This window comes from Ovis aries, chromosome 1 (assembly GCF_016772045.2).
Source record: "Ovis aries strain OAR_USU_Benz2616 breed Rambouillet chromosome 1, ARS-UI_Ramb_v3.0, whole genome shotgun sequence".
In the NCBI taxonomy this organism is placed as follows: domain Eukaryota; kingdom Metazoa; phylum Chordata; class Mammalia; order Artiodactyla; family Bovidae; genus Ovis; species Ovis aries.
In genome coordinates this window covers 70,081,152-70,102,548 of record NC_056054.1, presented here as the reverse complement: position 1 = coordinate 70,102,548, position 21,397 = coordinate 70,081,152, and the positions used below count along the sequence as shown (strand labels likewise).

At 37.6% G+C, this 21,397-nt stretch overlaps 1 protein-coding gene across 2 annotated transcripts in view; it reads left to right on the top strand.

The window, feature by feature from the left end:
- The window catches only part of DIPK1A (divergent protein kinase domain 1A), a 124,244-nt gene that overhangs the window by 62,240 nt on the left and 40,607 nt on the right, over positions 1-21,397 (top strand). Inside the window, exons 2-3 of one of the 2 annotated variants that reach the window (XM_060411704.1) lie at positions 15,601-15,667; positions 19,073-19,207. In XM_060411704.1, coding sequence (XP_060267687.1) covers positions 19,094-19,207 — 114 coding nt within the window. In that variant the 5' untranslated portion in view covers positions 15,601-15,667; positions 19,073-19,093. The remainder of the gene's footprint in view (positions 1-15,600; positions 15,668-19,072; positions 19,208-21,397) is intronic. The other variant, XM_015092116.3, reaches the window with a different exon arrangement.

Sequence of the window (21,397 nt, the reverse complement as noted above, 5' to 3'; positions counted from 1 at the left end):
TCACCATCTGCAGTAATTTTAGAGCCCAAGAAAATAAAATCTGTCACTGTTTCCATTGTTTCCCCATCTATTTGCCATGAAGTGATGGGACCAGATGCCATGATCTTCGTTTTTTGAATGTTGAGTTTTAAGCCAACTTTTTCACTCTCCTCTTTCACTTTCATCAAGAGGTTCTTTTGTTCCTCTTCGTTTTCTGTCCTAAGGGTGGTGTCATCTGCATATCTGAGGTTACTGATATTTCTCCCGGCAATCTTGATTCCAGCTTGTGCTTTAGCCAGCCCAGCATTTCTCATGATGTACTCTGAAAAGGAGTTAAATAAGCAGAGTGACAGTATACAGCCTTGATGTACCCCTTTCCCAATTTGGAACCATGTGTTGTTCCATGTCCAGTTCTAACTGTTGTTTCTTAACCTGCATACAGATTTCTCAGGAGGCAGGAAAAGTGGTCTGGTGTTCCCATCTCTTTAAGAATTTTCCACATTTTTTTGTGATCCACTCATATAGCCTTGCTTTACTCTCCATACGTTTCTCAGTTTCTCCATCTGTAAAACAAAGAATAGTCCCCACTCATAGAGTTCTTACAAGGAGATTTAAGAGTAAAGAAGAGTCCAGTATCTGTTAGCTACCACAGCAATGCTGCATAACAAATTGCCCCCAAAACTCAGTGACACATAATGAGCATTTATTTCTTACTTGTACTTCCAACAGATCAGCTGGAGTTCAACTTTTATAGGCTGAGATTGGCTCCAGGCTATGGGTTTGGTTCAGGTGGGCTATGGTGTCACTTACTCTCCTGGAATGTGTTGACTGCCAGGACCTGTTCTTCTTTTGGCAAAGCCTGAAGCATAAAGAGGCAAGTCTTATTGTACCTTTTGCTTTGCGTCTCATCTACTAACAAACATTGACCAAAGCAACATCAATGTTGCCAAGCCCAACATCAATGAGGCAGGGAAAGTAGGGGAGGGGGAAGGAATGAATATTTACAATTCAAGAGTTGACAGACTATAAGGAGCCAGATAGTAAAGGAGCCAGATAGTAAAGATTTGGGGCTTTGCTGGTCGTATGGTCTCTGTTGCAACCACTCATCTCTGCCATTTATAGCATTAAAGCAGCTTTAGATAGTAAATCACCACGGGGGCTGGCTGTATTCCAATAAGATGACTTGCAAAACCAGGTAGCAGACAGGATCTGGCTCATGGGCCATAGTTTTTTTTACCCCTGGCCAATATACCACACCATATCAGACTTTTTATGAAGATAACAGTTCCTGGTACAGTGTAACACTAGTAAATATTGGCTCTCATTAATAATGTTTTTACTATTAATAGACCACAATATTGGAAATAACAAAATGTTCAATGATAGAAATAGGGTTAAATACCCATAATATATGGCATACCCATTTAAATATCATATTTTTAAAATTTCAAGACTATGTCATGGCCTAACAATGTGTTTTAATATCATGTTAAGTGAAAAAAGTGATAAATGACATTTATCATTTGACCCCAATTTCATTTTTCTTACAAGATAATGTAGATTATATAAGTACATTATATAACAGCTATGAAATAAATACACCAAAACTGGATTGTTTATATACTTTTTTAACATAAGTATTATTTTTTATTAAGTTATAATTAACATATCATGTATTAATTTTAGGTGTACAACAGAATGATCTGATGTGTGTATATACTGCAAAGTGATCACCACATAGATTAGTTAACATCCATCTCCTCACATAGTTACAGTTTTTCCTTGTGATGATAACTTTTAAGATCTCCTCTCTTAGCAACTTTCAAATATACAATACAGTATTGTCAACTATGAGCTTCCCTGATGGGCTCAGATGGTAAAGAGTCTGCCTGCAATGCAGGAGACCTTGGTTCAATCCCTGGGTCGGGAAGATCCCCTGGAGAAGGGAATGGCAACCCACTCCACTATTCTTGCCTGGAGAATCCCATGGACAGAGGAGCCTGGCAGGCTACAGTCCCTAGTCACTATGCTATACACTGCACCCCAGGACTGATGTATCGTTTAGCTGACAGTACATAATTCTTTGTTGTCCATTTTTTCTATATTATGTGTGTCCTGTTTCCTGGTTGAAAGTACTTTGATGAGAAAAAAAAACTAGAATCCAGGTCTACTGAGGACTATTCTAACTGATGTAGTTACCATTTATATGGTCACTTCTGTTTCAATTGCTTGACAAACTGGGAGTTTCCCTTCAGAGATGTCTGATTAGAATGGACTAGATAGACACTTTCCAACCACTGTGTTTTTAAAGGAAAATTGTTCTGCTCCAGGGCTCCTGGAAATATGTGGTAGGGTACCAACCAATGTGAATAGAATCCCCACATGCCTTTCAGGCTGAAGAAACAGTAGCTCCTTTCTGACCACAGTTCCTGAGCAGCCACAATCCTTTCAGTGATACAGAGGCAGAATGTTGTTGCTCAGAGGTGAACAACCTCCCCCACCCCTGCTCTGACCACCCCAGTATTTGAACATACACATCTGCTTTTCTCATGTATCAGAGAGAGGTTGGGTTTCAATATTTAATTGCCACTGTGTCTGGAAGTCACAGAGATGAATCCTGGGAAAGGAAGTTTCTGGACCCAGCCGTCATCTTCATCAGTCTCACAGAATATTAACTGACATTAATTTCCTTTTTAAGACCCTTCAGAGTAGTCAGGTTTCATCTAATTCTAATCAGCCTCTGGGTACACCAAGATTCTAAACTCTGTTGCAGATTATCTTAATCAGATTGTACAACCTAGAGGTAATTATCCCAAGTAAATTTTCCCCTAAAATTTATTACTTCAGAGTCTGAAGTTTAAGGGACCATGCTTTTCAACCTTTGAGTTTAGGTAAAATGTAGCTAAACTTTATTTTTAGTGAGTGAATTGTTAGTGGATTTAGTGCCCACTGGGGTTCCCATGTAAGATTTGCCTGTGGATGTTGTATGTTTACTAAGTTCTAGACTATAAAGAAAGCTGAGAGCCAAAGATCTGATGCTTTTGAACTGTGCTGTTGGAGAAGACTCTTGAGAGTCCCTTGGACTGCAAGGAGATCCAACCAGTCCATCCTAAAGGAGATCAGTCCTGAGTATTCATTGGAAGGACTGATGTTGAAGCTGAAACTCCAATACTTTGGCCACCTAATGTGAAGAGCTGACTCATTTGAAAAGACCCTGATACTGGGAAAGATTGAGGGCAGGAGGAGAAGGGGACGACAGAGGATGAGATGGTTGGATGGCATCACTGACTCGATGGACATGGGTTTGGGTGGACTCTGGGAGTTGGTGATGGACAGGGAGGCCTGGTGTGCTATGGTTCATGGGGTTGCAGAGTCGGACACGACTGAGTGACTGAACTGAACTGAGACCCAGTATAGTGCTCAAGCCTCCTAAAAAGGGAAAATGAACACCTGATTTGCCCATTCTAAGTCCCCAAATGTTGCTAAGGCAACATGAATCCTATTTTAGGACTTATCTCAAGCAGTTCTTTAACTTGGAACTTCATGTTTATAAGCTAAAGATTTGTTGGGACTTCCCTGACAGTCCAGTGGTTAAAATTCCATCCTTCCATTGCAGAGGGCACAAGTTGAATCCCTGGTCAGAGAACTAAGATCCTGCATGATGTAGGGTGTGGCCCCCCAAAATAAATAAATAAAGATTTGTTAATAGTTACTGAGCTCATGATATGGAATGAAAACTATATTTAATAAGCTTAAACATATATACAACTACAGATACTATGAGTAGATTTTAATAGAAATTTCCAGTTATGCTCCATTAAGGACGAAGGAAGAACCCTTAACCTGAATGGCCAAGAAAATCGTCTGTTCTGGCTAGGACTTCCGCTTGTTTTTCTCTGCACTCTTAGACCCTGCTTTGCTGATCCTATCTGGGAATGGCAGCTAATCTCCAAAGATGACCCTGCAGTAGCCCTGCCTCCTGGTATGCATGCCCTTAAGGAGTGCCCCCTACAGTCCCTGTAATCTGGCCCTGTGTAGCCACGAGCGTAGGGCAGAAACGTGCAGCTTCCTCCTTGGTCTCTGGGAACCATTGTCCTGGGGTAACCCAGTCATCATGTAAGAAGCCTAACTACCCTGAGCACCGTGCTCAGGAGGCCAGCTTGCCATGTGCAGCTTTTCCAGCTACTCCAGCCAAGGGACTGGGCATGGGAGTGAAATAGCCACACATGTATCCAGCCCAGTCAGCCCTTTGTCACATGTCTTCAGCCCTAATCATGAATTCATGGAAAACTCGACTGATCAGCTCAGTCCAATCAACTCAGAACCACGAGAGACATGAATTATTTTTGTAAGCCTCTGGGTTTGGGGATAGTTTATTATATAACAATAGAAAATGGGAACACTTAGCTTTCTTGACCCCTATCTTTTGTATTGGGATGTTGAAGAACTCCGTGACTGAGTTCCTTTGCTCTTCAAAATCCTAATATTCCTTTTATGTAGAGTGCTTATAGGGACTGCATCTCCCTTGCATTTGCTGCATAAAATGCGGGTTATTTGTTCATTAAAAGCTTTCTGTGTGCCTTCTTAGGGATGGCTTCGCTTTGTTTTTCTGGTCTTACACTCTTTTAAACATGTGCCTGGCTTGTGGTCCCTAAAGCAGCAGCACCCTCTCCAGAATGTACTGTTTGTAGATTTTTTTGATGATGAGCATTCTGTCCGACATGAGGTGACCCCTCACTGTAGTTTTGATTTTCATTTCCCTAATAATCAGTGATGCTGAGCATCTTTTCATGTGTCTGTTGGCCATCTGTATGTCTTCTTTGAAGAAATGTCTGTTTAGGTCTTCTGCCAATTTTCTGATTGGATTGATTGTTTTTTTTAATATTGAGCTACATGAACCATTTGTGTATTTTGGAGATTAATCCTTTGTCAGTTGTTTCGTTTGCAAATATTTTCTCCCATTCTGAGGGTTGTCTTTTCATCTTGTTTGCTGTGGAAAAGTTTTAAGTTTAATTAGACCCCATTAGTTTATTTTTATTACTCTAGGAGGTGAGTCAAAAAAGATCCTGCTGCGATTTATGTCAGAGAATGTTCTGCCTGTTTTCCTCCAAGAGTTTTATAGTGTCTGGCCTCACATTCAGGTCTCTAATTCATTTTGAGTTTATTTCTGTGTATGGTGTTAGGTTGTAATTTTATTGTTTTACACATAGCTGTCCAGTTTTCCCAGCACCAACCGCAGCCTCCTTTGTTACAGATTAGGTGACCATAGGGGTGTGGGTTTACCTCTGGGTGTTCTATCCTGTTCCTTTGGTCTACATTTCTGTTTTGTTTCTTTTTGTGTCAGTACCATACTCTTTCTCTCTTTCTTGCTTTTTTTTTCTTTTTTAAAAAAATTCCCTAAAGCAGTAACTGACAAGGATCTTGGGACTGTGGGATTACCATAATTCAGTACAACACTTTCTTGATTACTGTAGCTTTGTCAAATAGTCTTTTTTTAAAAAATTAATTAATTTATTTTAATTGGAGGCTAATTACTTACAATATTATAGTGGTTTTTGCCATACATTGGCATGAATCAGCCATGGGTGTACATGTATTCCCCATCCTGAACCCCCCTTCCTCTTCCCTCTCTATCCCATCTCTCAGGGTCATCCCAGTGCACCAGCCCTGAGCACCCTGTCTCATGCATTGACCCTGGACTGGCGATCTGTTTCACATATGGTAATATACATGTTTCAATGCTATTCTCTCAGATCATCCCGCCCTCGCCTTCTCCCACAGAGTCCAAAAGACTGTTCTATACATCTGTGTCTCAAATAGTCTTAAGGTCAGAGAGCCTGATTTCCCCAGCTTCATTTTTCTTTCTCAAGATTGCTTTGGCTATTTGGGGTGTTTTGTTTTTCCATACAAATTGTAAAATTTTCTGTTCTAGTTCTGTGAAAAATACCGTTGGTAATTTGATAGGGATTGCATTGAATCTGTAGATCACTTTGGGTAGTATAATCATTTTCACAATATTGATTCATCCATTTCATGGTATATCTCTCCATATGTCTATGTTGTGTTTGACTTCTTTCATCAGTATCTTATAGTTTTCTGTGTACACAGGTCTTTTGCCTCCTTAGGTTTATTCCTAGGTATTTTATTCTTTTTGTTACAGTGGTAAATGGAATTGTTTCCTAAATTTCTCTTTCTGACCATTTGTTCTTGGTGTATAGGAATGCAAGAGATTTCTGTATATTGATTAGTAAAAGGAACCCTCCTGCACTGTTGGTGGGAATGTAAGTTGATACAGCCACTAAGAAGAAGAGTATGGAGGTTCTTTAAAAAACTGAAAATAGAACTACCATGTGACCCAGCAGTCCCATTACTGGAAATATACCCAGAGGAAACCATAATCAAAAAAGACACATGTACCCCATTGTTCATTGCAGCACTATTTACAATAGCCAGAATATGGAAAGCAACCTAAATGCCCATCAACAGAGAAATGGATAAAGAAGATATGGTAGGGCCTTCCCTGGTGATCCTGTGGTTGAGAGTCTGCCTGCCATGCCAGCGCAGGGGACATGGTTCAGTCCCTGGTTGGAGAGGATTCCACGTGCCATGGAGCAGCTAAGCCCGTGCGCCACAGCTACTGAGCCCGCTCTCTAGCGCCCTCGAGCGGCAATCGCTGAAGCCTGTGTGCTACATCTGCTGAATTCCAAGCACCTAGAGCCCGTGCTGCGCAACAAGAGAAGCACCGCAATGAACAGCCTGAGGGTAGCCCCTGTTCTCAACTAGAGAAAGCCCGAATGCAGCAGTGAAGACCCAGTGCAACCAAAATTAAATAGTGAGTCATAAATAAAATTCAGTTATAAAGAAGGTGTAGTACATATATGCAATGGAATATTACTCCATTGTATGGGTCATTTCTAGGTTTATTTGGATAAACCTAGAAACTGTCAGTGAAGTCAGAAAGAGAAAAATATTGTATATCAGTGCATATATGGAATCTAGAAAACTGGTATGGATGATATTATTTCCAAAACAGAAATAGAGACACAGACATAGAGAACAAATGTGCGAACACGGGAGGGGAAGGGGACAATGCATCAGAGAAAAATGCAAGTCACAGTACATGGTATTTGCTTCTATATCTATAAAGTTCAAGAGTAATGAACATCAAATTCTGCATTTTAGGTATACATGGCCAATGGTTAAACTACATAGGAAAGCACATATATGATTATCATTGAAGTCAGGTGCATGTTAATTAACCCTTTATTGAAGAAGTCACATAGAGGTCAGTGAAGGCACTAGAGAAACTGTTTCTTAACCCAAGTGGTAGTTACATGGGTATTTGCTTTCTAATTATAATTTAAGTTACACCAGTGACCACCTGACCTGCCTCTTGAGAAACCTATATGCAGGTCAGGAAGCAACAGTTAGAACTGGACATGGAACAACAGACTGGTTCCAAATAGGAGAAGGAGTCCGTCAAGGCTGTATATTGTCACCCTGCTTATTTAACTTCTATTCAGAGTACATCATGAGAATTGCTGGGCTGGAAGAAGCACAAACTGGAATCAAGATTGCTGGGAGAAATATCAATAACCTTAGATATGCAGATGACACCACCCTTATGGCAGAAAGTAAACAGGAACTAAAAAGCCTCTTGATGAAAGTGAAAGAGGAGAGTGAAAAAGTTGGCTTAAAGCTCAACATTCAGAAAAGTAAGATCATGGCATCTGGTCCCATCACTTCATGGGAAATAGATGGGGAAACAGTGGAAACAGTGTCAGACCTTATTTTTTTGGGCTCCAAAATCACTGCAGATGGTGACTGCAGCCATGAAATTAAAAGAGGCTTACTCCTTGGAAGAAAAGTTACGACCAACCTAGATAGCATATTGAAAAGCAGAGACATTACTTTGCCGACTAAGGTCCGTCTAGTCAAGGCTATGGTTTTCCAGTAGTCATGTATGGATGTGAGAGTTGGACTGTGAATAAGGCTGAGCACCGAAGAATTGATGCTTTTGAACTGTGGTGTTGGAGAAGACTCTTGAGAGTCCCTTGGACTGCAAGGAGATCCAACCAGTCCATCCTAAAGGAGATCAGTCCTGGGTGTTCTTTTGGAAGGACTGATGCTAAAGCTAAAACTCCAATACTTTGGCCACCTCATGCAAAGAGTTGACTCATTGGAAAAGACCCTGATGCTGGGAGGAACTGGGAGAAGGAGGAGAAGGGGCCAGCAGAGGATGAGATGGCTGGATGGCATCACTGACTCTATGGACATGAGTCTGAGTGAACTCCGGGAGTTGGTGATGGACAGGGAGACCTGGCGTGCTGCAATTCATGGGGTTCCAAAGAGTCGGACACGACTGAGCAACTGAACTGAACTGAACTGTGTATTTTTTAACTTGTCTGTGGCTGCACTGGATCTTTGTTGCTTTCTGTAGTTGCGGAGAAGGTGGGCTGCTCTAGGTTGTGGTACACGAGCTTCTCATTTCAGTGGCTTCTCTTGTTGAGGAACACAGGCTCTAGGCCTGTGGGCTCAGTAGTTGTGCACGCAGGCTGAGTTGTACCGTGACATATGGAATGTTCCCAGACCAGGGATTGTACCCATGTCCCCTACATTGGCAGGCAGATTCCTAACCACAGTACCACCAGGGAAGTCTGGCACTAATGTATTTTAAACAATTCTATATGAAGGATTTATTTCCAAGTTTTAAAAAAGAAATTTTTAAAAAGCACTCAAGAGACTTCTAGATCCTAGAGATATGTTTTTAAATAGATATGCTAAAGCACTTATATGAAAAAAAACTATGTATTTCCATCTACATATATATCTATAGTGTAATATATAGTCATTGTAGAAAATCTGTATAATACAGAGAAAACTAAAAATCATTCATAATCCCACCACTTCTGACATTTTGAAATAACCACCCTTGACATTTTGATGTATTCCTTGCAGTTTCTACAGTCTGTTGGTGACTTTTCTTTCTTTTTTTTGAAGCAAAATTGGAAACATATCATATATGCTGTTTTGAAAGTTGATTTTTTTCTCTTACCGTATCATGAACATTTCCTCATACTTTGACACTTTGAGATATTAATTTGCTATTGAAATCAGCCACAGGCTTCAGGATCACCCCGTGCAATTAGTTCCCCAAGGAAAAATGTTCTGCATTTTTGATGCTGTCAGCCCCCTAAGCTGTAAAAACTATGAACCAGCATACAGAGAAAATGTGAAAATTATCTGCTACTTGTTAGAATTTTATTTCTAGAGTTTTAATAAAATCAGAAAAGAGAATATCCTCATGCAAATAAAGCCTTTAGAATTTAGATCAGAGAATAATGACAGTTCTTCCTGTAAAAGTGAAAACTCAGCTCTTAGATAAAGAATGCTAAAACTCTGATCACTAGGCTAATAATGCCCTTGGACAAGGAATTCTTCTCTAAAGTTTTGTCATAAAAAAGTATTTTCATGCTCAGAACAAGCTGGGGAGTGTAGATATTTTTAGGACTTTTTTTTTCACTATTTTTAACTTATTAAAAACTCAAGATCTTCCTTGTGTGGAATGACATGAAAGTTTTTTTGTGTGTGTTTCTTGGTTAAACATCATAACTATTTCTTGATGTTTATGAACATTAGCACTAAGAGAGTTAAGATACATTTAGATAATTTTCTTAATGGTTTTCCCACAACCCTCCAACTAAGCAGTGAGACAACCTTTAATAAAGGTATAGGATCCATTCCAAACAAGGTTGATCTGGAGGTGTTGTGGTATACAATATTTACCTTATTAAATGGTTTCTTTGTATTTCTATTTTTTTACAGTCAGCATGTTTTTCATGCTCAAGTATTATCATAAACATCTAGAGTTCATTTAAAAAAAAAGGATGCAGTTATATTTAAGGATATGTCAATAATTTTAACTTTAGTTTTTTCCAGCCACATTGCTCCTAAATTAGCAGTGAAAGTTAGCTAGCTACAGTATTGTTAGTATTGTTAATATAACAATAAGGGGAAAAAAAGATATTTGAAGTTTATTTAAGAGTAAGTGGTTACTGAAAAACTTGAATAAAAATACATTGTACACATGAAACTTATATAAATGTTGTAAACCAGTTTCAAAAAATAGCAAGCTCTTCCTAGCTTTTCCTATGAAATGATGAAATCATTGTATTTGAGTTTTTACAAGTGATAACCTTATCAGTTTGTTAGATTTTCTGAGTGTTCAAGTCTACTACATATATTAAGCAAAGTGTGAGAGAGATTTTTCTTCCTTACTTTTCACAATTAAGAACATCTGTATGGGGAGTACTTGGGGATAAAGCAGATGGGCTTTGTGCTTTATATGTTTGTATTAGGTTGGTGCAAAAGTAATTGCAGTTTTTTGCATTGTAAATTTGCCTTTGATATTGGAATGCATTCCTAAACAAATGTGGTTATGCTATACATAATTTTAATGCATATTTCTCATTTTATGTTTTTTTTTTGCTATTGACTTACTACTTGCTGTTTTATTTTAGATTAGGGACACGATGTTAGACAAAAAGCAAATTTGAGCAATTTTCTTATTTGAGTTCAAAATGGGTCATAAAGCATTGGAGACAACTCACAACATCAACAACACCTTGGGACTAGAAATTGCTAACAAATGTACAGTGCAGTGGTGGTTCAAGAAGTTTTGCAAAGGTGACATGAGCCTTGAAGATGAGCATAGTGGCTGGCCATTGGCAGGTGACAGCAACCAACTGAGGGCAGTCATTGAAGCTGACCCTCGTACTACTACACAAGAAGTCACCATTGGCCATTCTATGGTCATTCAACATCTGAAGTAAATTGGAAAGGTGAAAAAACTCTATAAGTGTGTGCCTCATGAGCTAACCAAAAATCAAAAAAATAGTCATTTTGAAGTGTCTTCTTATTCTACGTGACAACAATGAACCCATTTCTCAATCAGATTGTGATGAAAGTGGATTTGATATGACAACTGGTGACAACCAGCTCAGTGGTTGGATTGAAAAGAAGCCCCAAAGCACTTCCCAAGGCCCAAACTTGCACCATAAAAAGGCATGGTCACTGTTTGGTGGTCTGCTGCCAGTCTGATCCATTATAGCTTTCTGAATCCTAGTGAAACCATTACATCTGAGAAGTAAGCTCAGCAAATCAGTGAGATACACTGAAAACTGCAATGCCTGCAGCCAGCATTGGTCAACAGAAAGGGCCCAATTCTTCTCCACAACCATGCCTCACCACACATCACATAACCCATGCTTCAAAAGTTGAATGAATTAGGCTAGGAAGTTTTGTCTCATCCACTATATTCACCTGATGTCTCACCAACTGACTACCACTTCTTCAAGCATCTCAATAACTTTTTGCAGGGAGAATGGTTCCACAACCGAAAGGATGCAGGAAATGCTTTCCAAGAGTTCATTGAATCCCAAAGCACAGATTTTTATACTACAGGAATAAGCAAAGTTATTTCTCATTGGCAAAAATGTGTTGATTGTAATGGCACCTATGTTGATGAATAAAGATGTGTTTGAGCCTAGTTATAATGATTTAAAATTCACAGGTTGAAGAATCAATATTGTGAAAATGACTATACTACCAAACACAATTACAGATTCAATGCAATCCCTATCAAATTACCAATGGCATTTTTCACAGAACTAGAACAAAAAATCTCACAATTCATATGGAAACACAAGACCCCAAATAGCCAAACCAGTCTTGAGAAAGAAGAATGGAGCTGAAGGAATCAACCTTCCTGACTTCAGATTATACTACAAAGCTCCAGTCATCAAGACAGTATGGTACTGGCACAAAAACAGAAATAAAGACCAGTGGTAAAGAAAGAAAGTGAAGTCGCTCAGTCATGTCTGACTCTTTGTGACTCCATGGACTGTAGCCTACCAGGCTTCTCCGTCCATGGGATTTGGCAAGGGTACTGAAGTGAGTTGCTGTTTCCTTCTCCAGGGGATCTTCCCAACCCAGGAATCGAACCCAGGTTTCCTTCATTGCAGGTAGACGCTTTACCCTCTGAGCCACCAGGGAAGCCCCAAAGACCAGTGGAACAAGATAGAAAACCCAGAAATAAACCCATGCACCTATGAATACCTTATTTTTGATAAAGGAGTCAAGAATATACAATGGGGCAAAGACAGCCTCTTCAATAAATGGTGCTGGGAAAACTGGACAGCTACATTTAAAAGAATGAAATTAGAACACTTCCTAACACCATACACAAAGATAAACTCAAAATGGATTAAAGACCTACATTTAAGACCAGAAACTATAATATTCTTAGAGGAAAACATAAGCAGAACACTTAGTGACATAAATCAAAGCAAGATCCTCTATGACCCACCTTCTAGTGTAACAGAAATAAAAACAAAAGTAAACAAGTGGGACCTGATTAAACTTAAAAGCTTTTGCACAGCAAAAGAAACTATAAGCAAGATGAAAAGACAACCCTCAGAATGGGAGAAAATAATAGTAAATGAAACAACTGACAAAGGATTAATTTCCAAAATGTACAAGCAGCTCATACAGCTTGATGCTAGAAAAACAATCAACCCATTCCAAAAGTGGGAAAAAGAGCAAAGAAGACATACAGATGGCTAACAAACACATGAAAAGATGCTCAACATCGCTCATTGTTAAAGAAATGCAAATCAAAACCATAGTGGGATATCACCTCATACAGGTCAGAATGGCCCTCATCAAAAAGCCTACAAACCATAAATGCTAGAGAGGGTGTGGAGAAAAGGGAACACTCTTGCACTGTTGGTGGGAATGTAAATCGATGCAGCCACTATGGAGGAGGTATGGAGAGTCCTTAAAAACTAGGAATAAAACCACCATATAGACCTGACCCAGCAATCCCGCTCCTAGGCATATTCCCTGAGGAAACCAAAATTGAAAGAGACACATGTATCCCATTGTTCACTGCAGCAAATATACAATAGCTAGAACATGGAAGCAACCTAGATGTCCATGGACAGATGAATGGATAAAGAAGCTGTGGTACATATACACAGTGGAACATTACTCAGCCATAAAAAGAAATGCATTTGAGTCAGTTCTGATGAGGTGAATGAACCTAGAACCTATTATGCAGAGTGAAGTAAGTCAGAAAGAGAAAGATAAATATTGTATTCTAACACATATATACGGCATCTAGAAGAATGGTACTGAAGAACTCATTTACAGGGCAGAAATGGAGAAACAGACATAGAGAATATACTTATGGACATGGGGAGAGGGAAGGAGAGGGTGAGATGTATGGAAAGAGTAATATGAAAACTTACGTTACCATATGTAAAATAGATAGCCAAAGGGAGTTTGCTGTATGGCTCAAGAAACCCAAACAGGGGCTTTGTATCAACCTAGAGGGGTAGGATTGGGAGGGAGATGGGAGGGAGGTTCAAAAAGAGGGGATATATGTATACCTATGGCTGATTCATGTTGAGGTTTGACAAAAAAACAACAAAATTCTGTAAAGCAATTATCCTTCAATAAGAAAATTAATGAAAAAGAAAAAGCAAACAAAAATTCACGGGTCAAAACTATAGTTATGTTTGCACCAACCTTATAAATGATGCTGAATGTGAAAAATAGGTAAGTAATATAGAAGTAGTCTTATGTAGCCAAATTTTGATGTGTTGCCTCTTTATGCCTAATTCAAAACCTTAATGTAAAACTATTTGAATAAGTTCATAGGTTTTCAGATTTGTCGTGAAATAAAATCATCACAGTGAAATAAAACAATCTAAAAAAAATATCACTGTTCTTTACAGTAGAATTGGTAGAGAAAGTTTGTTTCATCATTTATATATTTTCCATCTCCAGTGATTTTTCTTTATTTATAATAAGATATTGCCAATCATTTAGTCATTAAGAATTATTTCTGTTATTTCCAGACAGATGTTATACTTTTCTAAGTAAGTAGTAGTTTATGCTTTAAAGACTAATTTAAAATAAAATGATAGTGTCATACAAATTTGATTCTTTCTACCCCATAATCTTTGCTTTCATTTTATTTTGTAACCATAATACAAGTTTTCTCAGTCTTAGCACTATGGACGTTTGGGTAGATAATTCTTAGATGTGGGGAGCCCTCCTGTGCTTTGAAGGATGTTTAGCAACATTTCTGGCCTCAATAGACAAAAGCCCAATCACACTTTGTGATTCTAGACCCTACCAGGTATCCCCAGGAGGCAAACCTGACTCTATTTGAGAATCATGCCATAGTGCATTCTCTAAAATTCTTATCATGACTTTCAGGAGCATAGTTTGGAATAAAGCAGTGTACCACTAGTGAAAAGTGAAAGGGAAAGTCACTCAGTCGTGTCCAACTCTTTGTGACCCCATGGACTATACAGTCCATGGAATTCTCTAGGCCAGAATACTAGAGTGGGTTGCCATTCCCTTCTCAAGGGAATCTTCCCCAACCCAGGGATCAAACCAGGTCTCCCGCATTGGAGGCAGGCGGATTCTTTACCGGCTAAGCCACCAGGGAAGTAGCTAGGCCCAAAATCAGCAGAACAAATTTTGCTTCTGGGCAGTATTTTGGATAGTTCAGCATCAGTAAAAAGATCATAAACAGTAACTATATTTTTTCATCAAAGTCTAGATTGTCTAGGTAATTGGTATAGAACAGACCACTGGGAACATTTTAGTGAGTGCCACACAGGGAAATAAAATTAGTCAGTAGGTACAGATGTCATTTATGGCTGTTTTTCTTCAATCTTTATTTTAAAATGTGAGGCAACAGGATCTGCAGAAATTAAAGGACACATGAAAGCCCTTATACTAGTTTGTGTTACCCTCAATTCACGGTAATTTCAGTGACATACTAGAATAAAAATGTGTTTCACTCCTTTTGTCATTTATATATAACAGGTGATGCCCACTGCCCTGCTGGGAACATCATCAATCCAACTTCCTCTCCAAAAATTTTGGCATTCTGTATCATGACGATACAGTGGGCAAGCCAGTTTACAGGGTATTTTTTCCATTTAAACATATGCCAGAGGGGGAAAAAATAATTAATTTAGCTCTTTGAGAGAAAAACAAAATGACTTCAAATTTTATTAAATTGGCTGTGCAGAAGGGGGAAATATACAGGTCTTTGCTGCCAACATTTACTAGGCTCAATATGCATTTGATAGCTAATAGAAATTATTGATGGAGACTCCAAAGGTAGTTGACATTACGAGACTCCTTGAGGTGGGTGTCAAGGAGAAGGTAAGACAGAACCAAGTTCTGAACTATCAGAGAACCGACTCACCATGTCTGCGTGGTTTCCTTTACTCTGTGACTTCTACCTGCTGCAGAGCAAAGCAAAAAAAGGAAAAAAGAAAATATTATTTTACAGTGTAAGGTCTTCCTTGATTTTTTACTAAACAAATTGAGATTAATCTTGTTTTTAAACCCCATCTCAATATTAATTTAAGATTGAACTTCTCACAGAGTGGTTGATTGTAACTTTATGGCCACTAAAAGATTTCAAACTGCATTCATGCCTCTTTGTACACAAAATGAAAAATGGGCAAAATAATGACGATTGATGTTTCCTTAAGTCTGCTCTGTTTAATTCTGCTGTCTGCTCTTCTGCAGTGCTGTCTCTAACTGTACATGGTTTAACGATATCTAGGAGTATAAAGTTGTTGCCCATAAATAGCTTGTAAGTAGCTTTTCTAAAATAAAATGGTTTCAATAATTGTATTTAGTAACTTCTTGATTGATGAAACTTGGTTGCCTCTGATAATGCACTGTTATAATAATAGGTGTAAAAGATGTCATATGTATTACATGGGGGTGGGTCGGGGGATGTGTGTGTGGGTATGTGTATGCTACTGCTAAGTCACTTCAGTCGTGTCTGACTCTGTGCGACCCTATAGACAGCAGCCCACCAGGCTCCCCCGTCCCTGGGATTCTCTAGGCAAGAACGCTGGAGTAGGTTGCCATTTCCTTCTCCAATGCATGAAAGGGAAAAGTGAAAGTGAAGTCGCTCAATTGTGTCCGACTCTTAGCAACCCCATGGACTGCAGCCCACCAGGCTCCTCCATCCATGGGATTTTCCAGGCAAGAGTACTGGAGTGGGGTGCCATTGCCTTCTCTGGGTATGTGTATAGTATAGACTTAATTCTTCACTTGTGATACATCCCTAAATGTGGAATTTGCTAGGTAAAATTTTTAGAGTGTTTGATGTATATGGCTAACTGCTCTTTCAGAAATGCCGTGACAGCATACTCTGCCACCATCATAGGAGTGAGCACAAATCTCCTACTGACTGCAGTTCTTGTCCTGAGCCCTCTAGCTACTCTCTCTTACTCTAATGATGAAGACTCCTATCACATCCCATTTTATCTTTCAGCTTTGTTTACAGTGATTTTTGTCACAACTTTAAAGTTTTTATATAGTCAATGTCTTCCTTTAGAGATTCTGTGGTAGTTGGAATTTTTGTCATCTCAAAAAATATTTTTGAAAAATCCCTACATTTGTATTATATTATGTCATTTTTTACATGTGTATCAGTTTCTTGCGGAATTTATTTTGATGTAAGATGTGTTTTAGGTTTTAAAATATGCTATTTCCAAATGATTAACAGTTGTCTTATCATCTTTTATTAAATAATCTTTCTCTAATGGCCACATACACACAAAAGATTGGACTTATAAAAGTAAAATCATGCCATGCTACTGTTGTCCAGGAAACCCTCTGAACTGTGTTAAGGGTACTTATCTGGTATTTAGGATTTGTTTGTCACTGTATATGCAAACGTTCTGAAAGTGCCTAAGGTGGCGCCAGGCACGTAGTAGGCAATAGATAGTTGCTGAATGAATGTGTGGGAAGTGGGTATCTTGGTATGAAAGTATTCCTTATCTTACAACATAAAAAAATGTTAAAGCAGTAGAGAGAAACATGTACAAAAGAAGGCATGTAACCATCACCCAGCTTGTTTTTCCCACCTACCTTTCCCTTCCTATATTGTTTAGAAGCAAATTCCAGGTACTATTTTATTCATAAATGTTTCAGTGTCTATCTCAAAAAGATTAAGTCATTTTTCTTTAAACATCACATTATTATGCCTAAAAAACTAAAATAATGCCTTTACAGCATCAGGTATCCTGTCAGCCTTCAAGTTTTCAATTGTCTCATAAATGTCATTTTTTTTTTTTTTACAGTTTTTCATTTGAATCAGGACTCAAAAAAGATCCGTGAAATGTGATTATTTAATACACAATATTTCTTAAGTATTTTTTGATCTTTGGTTTTCTCGTCTTCTCTCTTTTCTCCCTGATAATTTATTTGTTGAAGAACTAGGTTATTTGTATTGCCGCATTTCCCACAGCCTAGAGTTTGCTGATTGTATCCTAATACTGTCATTTACTTAAGTGTTACTTATATGCCTCTGTCTCCTGTATTTCCTGTAAACTGGTAGCTGGAGCTAAAGGCTTAATCAGATTCAGATTCGGTTTTCTTTTTGGCAAGCCCAAAAAGAAGGCAGTGGCCTATCATAATGACAGCATTACTGGCATTTTGTTCAGGGCCTTGCAAATTGATTTTGCTAACATTTGTTGAGTATTTTCTGTGTGCCTAGCAAAGTGCTTATGTTCTATAGGCATTATGTCACTCAATAATATTTAAGCTTTATAATACTGGTACATATCAATTTCTATCTGATGACTAGACCTCTTATTAGGGCCAAGTAATCTTAAATGTCTTTCAAACAAACCCCTTGGTGTATGTTCATGGTCATTTATGTGATTTTATTTGGAAATCTATCTGGACTTTCTCTTTATTAGATTCATTTAGAGCTATACAAAAATAACTTGCATTTAAGCCATTTTAAAAAATGTTTTAATAATAAAACTCAGAGACCTATCATTTAACTGTGAATTTGTTGTACTCAAGCTTTTTGGTGCTGGGATTCACTTCACAAAGTCTGATATCTAAACCACAAATAAAGCCAAAACGCTTCAGTATTTCTGAGTCCCTTTTTCCTCTGCACTCATTGTCTCTGCAGATGCACTTTCGTCTCTTTCATCTCTTTCGGCTTTCTTTGCATGTCCACAGCGCTCACAGTATCCCTCTGTTGTCCAGTGTGAGAAACTGACTTGGGATTGTAAAAGCAAAACTAGCTTTTCATTGTTTGTTTACATGTCTTTTTATATTTGCTCAATTCTCCCCATGGTCCTAAATTCAGTTATTTATAAAATCAGACCATTGGAGTTCTAGACTCAAAACATAAATGTCAAATTATCTTGACCAGCTGACAGTTTTGGAGATGAAACTGTTTGATATGTAGTTGATGGAGAAAAACCACCAACTGACCGCAGTCGCAATTAGATACCAGAGCACTAGTTGCAAAGCAAGGCAAAGAGGATCCTATTATACAGCTTTACAAACTGACATGCGGGGAGCCATTTATTCTTTATATATATTAATCTTTCTTCTTCTTTAATAGTTGTAACTGTTTCCTCAAATTTCCAGAATATCTGTTAGGTGAAGCATTTGATTGATTGAATAAAAGGAACATAAAGCATTGGTGAATACAGCAGGGAAGTAGGAATGAATGTGAAGTTTCATTTCTTACTCTGGTTGTACCTCACTGTGAGACATTAGACTAGTAGCCAAATTCTCTGTTTTTATTTCTTTAAAACACAATTATTTTTGCCATACTTATTCATAAAGAACTTTAAGATTCTTATTTGAACCAGTCTTCTGTAAGCTTGTCATAAGAGGGGATTGTGTCTCTCTTCACCTGACCTTACTGTGTGTCCAGGGTAGCATGGTGCACGTGCTTGTGCTTAATGAGTAACTTTGGATGCTGGTGGTATTTGAAAGACTATACATTTTAAAGGGTATTTTGTTCTCTTTTTCTTGGCAAGACCAAGGAGCTTCCTTTTCTAAGACCAATGCTTTTTAGACTCAGTGAAAGTACACATTGTTCTAGGAGAATTGCCATATGAAAGCCTAGAATATATATTGAGTCTTCCAAGAAAGGGGGAAAAGTCATGTTCTAGGACAGTGAATGCTGACTGGGTGCTGAATGATTGACTGTTATGTGCTCTTTTACTTACAGGCTCGCTTCTCATATGTGCGAATGAAATATCTTTTCTTTTCCTGGTTGGCGGTTTTTGTTGGAAGCTGGATTATATATGTGCAATACTCTACCTATACAGAACTATGCAGAGGAAAGGACTGTAAGAAAATAATAGTAAGTATTTTTTATTTTCTAGTTTATGAAAAACCTTATTCTCTAATTGAAGTAGAGTTGATTTAAAATGTACCAATCTCAGCTGTGCAGCGTGACTCAGTTATATACATATACACATTCTTATATATATATACATATATATATTATTTTCCATTATGGTTGATCCCAGGAGGCTGGGTATAGTTTCCTGTCCTATATGGTAGGACCTTGTTGTTTATCCATTCTAAGTGTAATAACACATTAAAAAACTATATTAATAACACATTATGTTTATTACTTATACATAGACTAAAAATTATTTGCAAAAAGTAAAAGTTAATTTGATTTTGAGTTGTGTCAAATTTCTTAACATTTTGATATGACCTAATTAGTAGGACTGTTCCCCACTTTGAAAAACTCTGTATTCAGAAATCTGAGTAAGCCAGACTAGTATGAGAGCATACTTATTACAAAGAGGGATTCTTGCTTTTCAAATATACTTGAAGTTTAGTTTACTCTAATCAGATGGATTTTTAAATATTTATAGTATGAAAGTGTTATTTGCATCCATCCTTTCTATAACATATCTTTTGAATAAATGGAGTCATTCTCGAATGCTGAAAATATATGTAAAAAGTATATATGTGTATTTATTATTTAATTTCTATCCTACTGGATATATCTTAGGAAAATCACTCTAACAGAATAAGATTTCTAGTAGTAAATATTGGTTCCATAGCACTTATATTTTAAGTGTTTGAGGATAATATTTAACTCCTTGTTTTCTGCTAATATCTTCTATATAAATAATATTAAAAACATCTAAGAATTATATTTTTATATAATAATTATTGAGATCCCAATTATTATAACTTATTAATGATTCTAATTATTGAATGGTTACTTTTTAAACAGGCCAGTGGTGCTAGGTGTGTACATTTAGCAGGGAGGAAGGTATCCTGACCTCATGAACTTAGAGTCTAGTAGGGAAGAAAATGAATAATTACAGTAAGGTAAGATAATTATTATAATTATTACAGTAATAAATGATATAGGGTCATAAGACAGGGATACCTGAAGCTTTCCAAAGTTCTAAGAGAATAAAAATTAGGTTAACTCTAGACATTCTGTCAGTTAGAATAAAAATAAATTATTCCCCAGGAGAATGACATCCTCTTAGTAGTCAGAAGAGAAATACTAACATAAGAAGCCAGGGAATTAATTAGCAAGGAAGAGTTCCAAATCAGGGAAGGGTCAAAGATGTCAGTCTCATGTTCGTTCCATGTGCATTCCAGATCCTTGAGGACTTTTAGAACAGAAGGAAACTTTGGGGCCAGGCAGCATACTGGGTACTTCATATCATCATTAGTACTGAAAATAATCCTGTGAAAGCCCCCCCAAACCCACTTTACTAATAAAGAAATATGACTAACAAGAGAGAAGAATTTGCCTTTCCTGGTGGAGCCAGAGTGTGATCCCAGCTCTGTCTCTATAGAAAGCTCATGCTCTTTCTGCTACGCAGAGTCAGAAAAGGCTGATAAAGGAAGTTATAGATTAATAAAGCTAACAACCCTCCCCCCACAGAACTCACCAGCTCAGCTTCAGTGAAGAAGAAAGAAGTTATATAATCAACTATAATAACACGTGAATAACCAAAACTATTTGAAATATTTATTTTCCTTTTTTAACGTCACCTTTGTCAAACTGGGTTTCTTGAGGCACCTTAAAAGGTAGTCCATGAGTCAGATATACTTGAAAACAGAAAGTTAAACAAATATAAAGAGTTGACTTTACTGAGGACTTCTTAGGATCTTTAATATACTAGTGTGTGTTCTGCATCTCCAAAGAAAGGAAATATATTTGATTAGGAGAAAAATCCATCCCCACTGTAACCCTCCCAGGAAGACCTATTAACATCATCTGGCTATGTTAGAAACACTGTTCTAAGAGATTGGAAATAGATGTGGTTTTATCTTGTTTTTAATGTAGTAGCCTTTAAAATGTAAGGCATATGTTGGTATATATTCTGTTATGAGTAAAATTATAGTTTAAGTACCTCATTTTTCATTTTAATGGGTAAGAAATGAAAGCAAAACATAATTCTAGTATAATTTAATGGTTATCTTTCTAAAACTTGAAAATAATAAACAAGCTTTCTAAGCCTAAAATATATCTTTTTCCTAAGACTGTCTTTTAAAAAAAAAATTGTAG